The following is an 11,523-nucleotide window of genomic DNA, read 5'->3' as shown; positions in this document are numbered from 1 at the left end:
TTTTAAATTTCTTAGGAGTATATGGTGGGGTTTATTCAGGGAGAGGAGCTTTAGTAAATCTAATGATTGTTCAATTTAGGAATTGTGTTTCTACATATAATGTGAATTTTTCTCCGTCTTAGGCACGACGTATAGCAACTGTATGGACGTGATAACACACGCAGTTTGTCCAGGTAATTATGGGTATGGATACAACGAATATCGAACACTTTCCGGAGTTTGTAATAATGTTCACAGGCCAACTCAAGGTGCAGCAAACACGACTTTGAGAAGATTTGCCCGTAAGTTGATGCTTTTCTTTATATTTATTAGAATAGTTCTCTTTGTAGATTCTAACTAAAGTTTATTGAGCAAAACGTATTGAATGAGCAGAAGCAATTAAGGAACTTGAAGCATACAAAAAACACAGTTTATAATAGATTTTCTAATTTTTCCAATACAAGAAACATGTACCAGGTAAGAATATGGACCCTGCCATCTTACCCATGCATTTTATCGCACCATTGTTTAAGCAACATTTAAATTTTTAATTTGATTCTGTGATAAACAGCATAAAGTCAGCATAATGTCAGCATAGTCTAAGCCTGATTCTTCTTTCGAATAAGCCTGATTTTGAATTCTTACTTGCTTAAAAAACATGCACCGAAAAAAAGAGGACGAATACAATTTTCAATTTTGTTTAAACTGTGCCGTTAACCTGGACAGCTGTCTTTTTTTTAAAACGTCATTTAAAAATTTCATTACACTAAACGCATTTTTCAATTGCAACCATGCTTCAGTGCGACCACAATCGGCTTTTAGCTAAAAAGGCGCTTAACCATTGATGACGCGTAAGATATTTTTGTTATGCAACAACATGTGTTTCCTCGTTGCTAACCAGTACATGGAGACAGTCAATAAACGCACGTCCATAGTTTGCAATGTATACATGCTGTCATTACCTTAGCTTTCCCATAGTTAAGCCTATAAATCTTGCACTCTATCAGCGAACAAATGTTTAGGGCTTTTTTATAAGCAAATTTTACATAACATAATATAATATACCTTATAGGTATAAAAATTCGGCAAAAAGTGACTAAATTTTGGCTAGCTGACTAATATTTTTTGCCGACTAAAACTTTTGCTGACTTTTTTATTAAAGACCAAACTTTTTTGCCGACATTTTTTTTCCGACCTAACTTTTTTTCTTTTTTTTTTCCCTGCTGCTAATTTTTATTAGTTTTATGCAATTATTTTTTATTAGTGACTAAATTAGTCAGCAAAAAGTGACTAAATTCAAAAATTTGGTCGGCAAAAAGTGACTTAATTTTGTCCAAGTGACTAATATTTTTGCCGACTTTTTATTTTTGCTGACTAATTTTATTGCCAACTTTTTTTACCGATAAGGATACCAGTAGCATACTTCTTCTTTTGTAGCTGCCTCTTATGTTGCAAGCACTCACGGATTGCCATATGGATATCCAAATACAGTTCCAAAAGTACCGCACGCTAACGAAGTGTGCCAAAAGTTATTTCAAATGTCCAAGAAAAATACTCAACATACAAAGAAAGGTCTGTCCGTCATGTTTATGGCTTATGGACAATTTTTGGATCATGATATATCGCTTACACCTCATGCAGAATGTGACGTCAAAAGGTAAAGAAGTTTTTTAAACGTTGTATTCACACTCAAGCAGCTTTTGATAAACGTGATAAATGTTATAGATAATTTTTGGACTTCTTAATTTTTTATTCTATATCCAAAATAGCCTTACTTTATACTTATGTATTTCTCTAGTTGTGGTAATTTGAATGTGGCATACAAGTATCCATGTTTTCCAATCAAATTTAAATTGTCATCGGCAGAATGTACGTCCCTTGGTAGATCTGTACCAACCTGTCAAAGTAGATACTCATCTCGTCGTGAATTCATCAATGTGCTATCAGCTTATATTGATGGTTCGCAAATTTATGATAATGATTTCGAAAGGAGTAAAACTTTGAGAAAAAACGATGGTAAGCCGATTGTTGTAGTTGTTGATGTTGTTGTTGATGTTGTTGTTGATGTTGATGTTAATGCTATGTTCCAATGTTGTACGATTTTTTCTTTCCCTTTTTTTCTTTTTGTTGTTAAAATCATATGCTCTGTGATAGGTACTGGACAATTAAAAATACAAAGAAATGGTTTACTCCCATTAAGAAAAACAAATTGCGAACGAGCCACAGGCTGTTCATTAGCCGGTGAAACTAGAGCAGACGAAAATGCTGCATTGCATGTTCTGCATGTTATTTGGGTCAGAGAACATAACAGAATCGCAAGGAAGCTAAAATATTTAAACCCACATTGGAGTGAATATCAACTTTTCCAGACGAGCAGGAAGATTGTCGGTGCCATGCTTCAACACATAACATACAACGAATTCCTGCCCTTTTTAATTAATCTGGGTCCACACAAAGGATATAGTTCGCACGTTGATCCCTCCGTTTCAAATGGGTTCTCTACATCCGCCTTTAGATTTGGACACAGTTTGGTGCCTAATTCATGGGCATTGCTGAACAAAAATTTTGATAAAGTGGCTCCCGATCTTCCCATCCGAGAAACCTTTCGCAACGTTACCTTTGTTCGAAAATTTGGCATCGAATCTCTCACTTTCGGTTTGCTTGGTAATCAATCACAAGAAGTTGATGAAACATTTTCTTTTGACATCGTGCGCCGTCTTTTTGTTCCTCCCAGTCAATCAGATTATCGGGATCTAACTGCCCTAAACATCCAACGTGCCAGAGACCATGGTGTACCGACATATGGACATTGGAGGAAAGCTTGTGGCCTAAGGACCATAAGAAGTTACTATGATTTATATGGAATAGTTCACTCTGCCGCTATACCCAAACTAAAAAGCCTTTACAAGAATCCAAACGACATCGATTTGTTTGCAGCTGGTATTAGTGAGATTCCACTCCCTGGTAAACCATTGGGCGAAACTTTTCATTGCATTATAAAAGATCAATTCGAGCGATTAAGGACGGGGGATCGATTTTTTTACCAACACCATGGTGTCTTCACTTCACGTCAGCTCCACGAAATCAAAAAAGTCACACTATCAAAAGTCCTTTGTGATAACCTACATGGAGTAGTTTCGCTGCAAAAAGAAGCATTTAAAGCTTTCAATAGTGGTGCAAGACGCTACGTATGCGGGTCAATACCAGGAATTAATCTCCATTACTGGAAACAGAGACCTTACTAATGCAATCAATAAAGATAATTCCGATATCAATCAAATTTGATATATAATTAAAAGAATAAATAATGAAAAATATTTTATTCAATTTATTTTTCTCATTTCCTTTTTCTATTTTGTTTAATTCCTTTTATTTATTTTTTTATTTTTTAAACCGTCCAAATTTCAGCTGAGAAAAACTGTGCTTTTTTAACACTTTTTTGTTTAATTCTTTTTTGGTTTATGTTTTTCTGGAAAATAGGGAAGTATGATTTCGAAAAGAAAATAAATATTTTGGGGATTGCAAGAAATAGGCGTTGAAATTATTGTAAAAAACATGCACGTATACTAGTAAAAGATAAGAAATTGTGAAATAAAATAATTGCTTTCTAGTAGTTCTAATTACATTATTTTTCTTCTTCTTACTGAGCAGGTTTTTAATACGTTCCAAATTTTTGCCAAAACCTTAACCTTGACTTTCTTATCAACTAGCTTCTTTTTAAAAAAAGGTGTAATATTGCCATATTACGGAAAAATATGACGTTTCACCTGGTTTGCTCTCTTCGTCTAAACAGACATTTGATTTTAGCAATATGTATTTTGCAGAACAAATTTTATTTTAACGATAATTAACGCTGGATTGAATGTTAAAGAGTTTGTTAAAGCAGTTGTCTCATCATTTTTTATACAAGGCTGAAAAGGTGAAATGTTTGCTACTTTGGCGCACAAGTTGGCCAGACTGACAGCGTTTAAAATTTTCTAGTGGCATTATCTAGCGCTTTTACGCAACGAAAGAATCCACGTCGGGACTCAGGAAGGTTCCAAAATTCTTAAAAATGGTCGTACTGACGTCAAGCCTTCTGTGAACTTTTGATGATTTCAAAATACCCGACTCTAATTCTCCAAGACTCACAAATTTCGTCCATGATTGCAGCAACAAATTTTTGGTGTACTAATAAAGTTAAAATAACAGCTGGAAGTATTGTCGGCTCAATCAGCCCCGCAAATTGTATAGAGCGAACCCCTTTGTTAAAATCGGTTTAAAATCAAGTTTTTTATACCTTAGTACGACCTTGTTATCATACCAAGCATCGTAATAAGCCTTCAAAAACAAGTTTTAATATTTAGGTAAGAAGCTAGTAAACGATGATAGTTTTGAAGGATAATGTATAATAAAACAACGAAATATATTTTAAAACTATTTTCGGAGTAGAATTGGATGAAATATTCCAAAAAAAAACAATAAATCGAAATACAATGGAACACGCGGTAGAAAAAAATTAATACAACAATTTTAGTTACAATATACCTCTCAAACAAAATGACATTTTATTGATACATATGCTAACACGTATCCTCGAGAGTAACAGAGGATTAATTATTCCAAACATCTTAACAAACTAGCAAGGGAAAAGAACTGGTAACACAATCCAAACAAATATCAAACTTAGGGAAATACGAAATATCAAACATTGTTTTCACATTAGGCTTAGTACAACTTTAGTTAAACAAAGATTAATGTTTCTGACTAAAAGGAGTCTAATAGAATGGAAAAATCAAAAGAAGAAATTTTAAGAGTGAAATAACAAGAAATATTCCAAAAAAAATTAATGACTTTTCAGAGCAGTTTCAAAAAAATTATAAACTTGCTTTTTGATTTAATATATTGTAAATGTTAGTGTCCAATTCCAGTTGATCATTAAAATCGACATAGCTGTCACAAATTTCTTCAGGTGTTATTATAACCTTTGTTGGTAATGTGTTAAACCGTTTCACTTTTGCATTTTTGGAGCGAGCTAACTTCAAATAAAGTCCTTTAAAATATTTTTCACCTTTCTCAATGAAGTGACCATATGGGTCTGACATGTCCTTTTCAGAAACATATGCGCATTCTAAACGTGTCTGTCGCGATTCGATTTCTGAGCAAATACATTTCCGCAAAATGAGCATCTTTTATTGGTTTTACGCTTATCGTTCAACTTGTAGGAATGTTGATTTGTACTTTGATTTGGTGGAACATCCATTCGTTGGACAATAATAAATATTTTCAATACATACAATATTTGGTTGAGATTCAGGTATTGGTTTCTTTTGGTTGGATTTTGTACTGAAAGACTTTGTGCAATTCTCACCACGACAATGAAAAATCATCTCCAAAGCAGCTTAAATCCACAAACTCATCAAATCAAATCAAATTATTAAATCGTTGGCATGCCCAACAAAATAAACATGCCCAGACAAGTCCAAATAAAAACTTACCCGTCGAATCAAGAGAGTGCAATGCAAAGGTTTCAAACCGTTCGAATCTTTAGCAATGCAATGTCTTCTTGAAGTTACGGCAAAAACCTTCAACACATAAAAGACTTTATCGCAAGTGGGGTTAAAAATTATACAGAATAAAAATTTTAGGAAATTGGAATTTTTCATCCAGTATCACTCCTTATTACTTCTCTTATTTATTGGTAATGGAGGGTATTGATACGGAAATAATTATTAACGAATGTCACCTTATAACAAAGACATAATGTAAGAACAGAACTTTGCCAATTCAACTTAACTAAGTGCAAATATCGCGAATATTATTTCAATTTATCACGATTTTTGCGTGTGGAATACTTCATCCTGAAAATGTGTGGATTATTTCATCCTTTAAATTTTATGTTGTGGAACCAACTGTCAGTAACAATAAAAAATGAAGTTAATAGCGTAAAGTTAATCTTTAATAGAGTATCGATAGTATAATGTAAAATCTCTAAAAAATGGAATTTTTCATCCAAAATTACTCCATTCGCGATATTTTCACTTCAGTTTAGTTGAATTGGCAAGTTGAGATTATTTTAAAACCATGTGACTCCGAGAATTTCTATAAAACACTGAAGAAGACCATTCGTCTACTATCATTAATATAAAACATCACACGCTTTCTGTTGTGGCCAACTTAAAAGTGGAATAATCCATCCTCTATCACTCTTTATTAAAACTTCTTGCCATATTTTATAAGATTAGACAAATATCATTCGATAAATTCATTTTTATCTGAGTTTATAATACATTCCACTTTGCAATCAATTTTTCACTCTATTTTTGGAATAATTCATCCTATTTTACTCATTTCAACATTTTTTTACATCTTCTCAAAATTTAGAAATAATAAAATCAGTGGGTGAAATTTCAAAACAATATCTCTCTCATAGATCAGAAGTAATTCACTTTGGAATTTTTCATCCCTGGACACCTAAAAAGCTTTCATCCTAAATTACTCCGAACTTTATACCTAAATTACTTCTAACTTTACACTTAAGTTGCGACTGATTCACTCACCCAATGGAAACCGGACAAAAAGATTTGGAATATTTCATCTTTTTTCTATTTTGCATTAAAATTTGAAGTAGCAATGATAAAAATGATTTAGAAAAGCAGTCTTAAACAAAAGGTACCCCAAAAATGCAATTTGGTGCACTCTAAAAAAAAACACCGACTTAAGTGTTTAGATCTGATACAAGTTCTCGTCGCAATGACTTTATTCTGACTCTTTCTTATTTTACTCTTTTTAAAACTGTCGTATGGACCTAGATACTAGTAGTGTTTTTACAAATATTGGACAATTTCAGTAGAAGTATAAAAGTTAAAAAACCAGCAACTATTACGCAGTAAAAAACCGTATTGTTACGTATATAGCTAGTATTAAAAAAGTATAATATACGGTTTTAATGTTTTCTGTTGAACAATGACAACGTTGTTGACAACGTGTCTCTAAATTAGTAAATGTCAAACTTCTCTCCCAGTAGAAATATAAAAAAAGACCCGTCTGTTATCATTATTAGATATCTTTTCTAACCTATTTAGATAGTGAGCGTTCCTCCAAGATTTTAAACAGACAAACAAAGCTAAACTCTTGTCTGGAATTGCAAACAGCCACGACAAATAAAAGGTTTACACATAAATTTCTTCTTCATAATACATAGGGTCACTAAAAATTCATGCCTTTGTCTATGGCTATGGTACAGTATAAAATAGATAGCACGTGACCATCCGTATAGTCGTAACACGGAGCTACGCCCTACAGCTTATCACATGCTGACACTTCCTATAAAAGAGTTAGAGAAAGTATAGATTTGTATGCATAGTCAGCTACAGCCAATCGAAAAGAGCTCTATACGGTTACTTTTTTTTCTGTGGATAATAGAAAATTGTGTATTTTACACTTTGAACATACGCATCATTTAAGAAGGCAACAAAGTTTCAAATTAACAACTCATTAATACTTTTTTGTAATTAAGGAAGGCATTGTACGCCCTCGTGATATAAGAATTATTTATTAGGCTTGAAAATGTTGCTAATTAAATGGATTTGCATACAACGACCATATAGCTAGCGATTAATTAAGCAGAATCCCTAGTGTTGGTCACCCTAGCATTGACCACCTGCTAATAGCGCCATTTTATTTTTATTGTCATTAATCCATGCCATTTAGATTAAAACTCAGCTCAGCTAGTTTAAGCTACCTCGGAAGGCAATCTTGACCCCAACAATCCCCTTTTCCCCATATGGTTTCCAAGAGGTTCATATAGTATAAATTACTTAATTTCCATAATGGCGATTACATTCAGTTTTTAATAGGTGTGCAGGTTTTTCCTGTTTACAACCATGGGTTTATGATATTGACATGGTAATGGACCAAATAAAAGTAAATAGTGCTGAAACGTGATGGCTCAACTGGATTATTAGAGTTTGTTGATGAACTAGATAGTGCAACAACGCAAAAAGAGCTGGATGAAATAACAGATGTACTTATCTCGTTATTAAATTTCTCAATATAGGACCAACGCGTTGAAGCAAGAAAACCTTTACTAACCAGTTCGTAAAAGGGAGGGATAAATTTCGTTGTCTAATTTTGATTGATTTTCTAGCAACTTGGCTTATCAGTTTAAAACTTGATATAATAAAATGATATATCTTTAATTTGACTGCGAATTTGACATATCGATTTCCAGATTTGACTTATCAAATTGAGAAATTGATTTTGAACGCTATCAAACCCTATAGAACCTATAATATAATACCCGTATACTTCTATGTATCTGTCTGTCACGCAAAATGGTAGCTTGGCTGCGTAAGTTGCGAGACGCACGCAGTGTGGTATAAAAAGGACGGGCGAACCCGTGGATTTTTCCACGGGCTAACGACTAGCAAAGTTAAAATACTTAAACAAACGTCTTCAATTATTATCGGGGTGAAAATAGAATTAGGGTTTTTAACAGACGTGCGTGAAAATTCAGGGGATTGGCAGTGAAAGAACTTTATATTCAGGAACAGTATCATTTATTCCACAGCTAGCGGAATTTTTGCGTCATAAGCAAAGTTATACGACATGGTTTCTTCGTTATTGTTGCTGCTCTCTTTGCAAACATCATAGCAACCAGACTGCCAGAAAAAAATTCAAATGCTATCCCTGAAGTTTTATCCGGTGATTAAACCAAATAAAAGTTTCCAAAAAATGAAAGTTCAATACATTTAAAGCTATTAAATAATGTTACAGTACTTATAACATACCGTGTATTATTATGAACTTTTCCTAACGCCCGCCTCCTGGGCTAAATTAGGTTAAGTGGTGGAAAGATTTGTTTCTAAACTTCATCCCCCCTTCCCCTACCAACCCACCCTGTAAATCTTTTTGAACGGGATATTACAATGTAACTGAACAAAGCAATCAAAAATGATTTTTTTTAAAGTACCTGCGTTTTCTATTTCCACCTTCTCCTTTTGTTTCAAGACAATTGTTAATTTTAACTGTGGAACGCGACAAGAAAGCTATTATACATATGATCATAGAAATTTTTATCATATAATATGTTACACGATTAAATTTATATGAAAATTTGATCGTGTAAAAGCGGAAGACCTATCACAAAAGCGAGACGTGTGTTTGAGAAATAGAAAAGACTGTGTCTAATTATAATAGCTGTGACACAAGAAAAAACAGAAATTAGAAGAATTCATCAAGGCCCATCTAAGCCTGAATAACTTAAAAGCATTATGCTTAACATGTAGTCATTATATTTCTTCAGGTTATAATTATGAAAGAAACACAAAAGTCTCTCGCGCTATGAAATTGAAAAGTAAAATGAACTTAGCTTCTGCATTGGCGTCTTGTTAATCAAAGAAGAATAAAATTTAAGAACAAATAAAATATTTGTAATCCTTAGGTTTCTGAAATTCTCATTTTTTATTCCGCAATTGTTCTTTCACGTTTTTTAAACAAAATTATTAGAAAGCATTCTGCAGTTTGTTTGTTTATGACGTCAAAAAGGTGAATCAATCTCTATTCGATATAACTTCTTCCATCTATAGTATAACACAAACTATTCAATGCGAAGTATTTCATATTGCAACTTGGATGATGTAAAATCATTTATTTGTTAAAAAAATCAAATAATTTTAAAAAATGCATTTTTTAAGCATGATTGTTTGTTCTCGAAATTGTAAACAACGTATTCACCTTGTCAAGTAGCTCGCTCAAATCTGAATAAAAAACTAACTTGCCTTACACGCTTTAACACCTTGTAAAACTAAAGCTGCAACAGAAATAAATAGCAGGAAGTTGGAGATTGATTCTATACATGATAAAGGTATATAAAATAAGATTTCTATTTTTGTATTTTTGTTTATTTTGCTATTTTTATTTTTGTTTAAGAACATTGGAAGCAGTCAACAAGTTTGATAACACCATAACTTCCCTTTAATCATTTTATTATAATTATGAAAGGGAAATAATTTTTTTAGCTTTTAAGGTTTTTTTCATTATTAATGAAGGCTGTTCTTTTTCACGGTGCAGCTGTCAGGTTATATTGACGTTTTCATGAAACTATGAAAGCGCACTTGCCTTTCAGAGCTTTTTCTACGATTAAGCAACAATGTTGTTTGAAATTTGATCTACGCAAAATACCATAGTACGGCAAATTAGTCCATCTCTCCTTCACAAACGTGACTCGCTCCAAACGTTGCAATACTATTGTGTTGAACTGTAAACTATAAGTAAATAGTTTGGAAAATCTTTTTTTCTATCAATACATTATTGCTTTGTTACCAACTAAACATTAACTATGCACGATGCACGTATGCTTCATTAAGTAAAGATTGATAGTTGTTCAGAAACATACCCAAATGCGTTTTCTTGATTTATTAACTGTTTCGTAGTAGGTGCAATGAAGAAATTAATAAATATTTTGCTGCTGGTGCTGTTATCAGCCTTTGTAGTTCATGCCAGAAGCAATCATAAGCTTCATCACCACCATCGCCACAACAGTGAAACAAGTCTAGAGAGGGGAGATGATATAGACAGCCGACCCCTAAGAAGACAAGGTATAACATAATATGACTTGCATAATGCTATAAGCAATAGAATAGCTCTATTTCCAAGTTGTTGAAAATAGGAGATATCTTTGTGTTTGCAGCAACTGGGAAAGTGATTTAAAACAGAGCATATATTATCATTTTTTGGTTGGAAAAAAGACTACCTATAAATTAACTAACTATTCAAAAATTCCGTTTACAAATTATCATCCTTTTACTGTTTCTTCTGGTTTTAGGTGTATCTTATATTTTCTTTTTAAGGTATTCCAGATTTATTGTCAATGTTTGGGAAGGAGACAAAAGATGGTACAGAATATGAAGCATTTGGCTGTAAACTAACTGTTTCGAAAGATACATGCAAAATCAATTTTGTACCAGACAAAACATGTAAAGAAAAGGTATCCTTGGGAAAACTGTACACAATGTTGGTAAAAAAAGGGAAATTGGAAGATATGACAAAATCGTTTCTACCGATTGGTGTTTTTCAAATTGAATCTTTTAATTTGGATAAATGTAAAAGCGATATTGATTTTAAAGCATCAGCCAAAGAGCCATTTGACATTATTAAAGAAAAGTTGAAGGTAAGGCTTCTTTTATAATCAAATGTTTTATAGGTGAACCTTTGCCTTGTGTTAAAACCGCATCAAGAGTATAACTCACTTTTACACAGGTACAAAAAGGGACGTTAGAAATGCAGTTTAATTATAAAACCATTGTTTCATCACCGAAATTTGAAAGCATTGGTATCAACATCAATGGTGGAATCACAATAGCAGGAAAGTCAGTCCCACTAGAGTTTCATAAGAAGAAAGATCAAAAAGAAGCAAATTTCATAATAAAATCGGATCAAATTACAGCTGATGACTTTAGTAAGTTGTTTTCCAAAAAGGAAATGGCAAAAGAAGACACACCACAAAAAGCTGGGATGTTTTCAAAAGCTGTTGTTGCAAATCCATCTATTCATGGTACTGTG

The 11,523-nt window shown here is 32.8% G+C and overlaps 1 protein-coding gene across 1 annotated transcript; it reads left to right on the top strand.

Moving 5' to 3' along the window:
- Positions 1–1,517: 1,517 nt before the first annotated feature.
- Positions 1,518–4,144, top strand: LOC130648547 (eosinophil peroxidase-like). Its single transcript, XM_057454600.1, has 2 exons — positions 1,518–1,636; positions 1,778–4,144. The coding sequence occupies exons 1-2, from the start codon at positions 1,518–1,520 to the stop codon at positions 3,222–3,224; spliced, it is 1,566 nt and encodes a 521-aa protein (XP_057310583.1). The 3' UTR covers positions 3,225–4,144.
- Positions 4,145–11,523: the final 7,379 nt, after the last annotated feature.

The sequence above is a fragment of the Hydractinia symbiolongicarpus genome, chromosome 7, assembly GCF_029227915.1.
Source record: "Hydractinia symbiolongicarpus strain clone_291-10 chromosome 7, HSymV2.1, whole genome shotgun sequence".
In the NCBI taxonomy this organism is placed as follows: Eukaryota; Metazoa; Cnidaria; class Hydrozoa; order Anthoathecata; family Hydractiniidae; genus Hydractinia; species Hydractinia symbiolongicarpus.
This window is presented reverse-complemented; position numbering and strand designations above follow the sequence as displayed.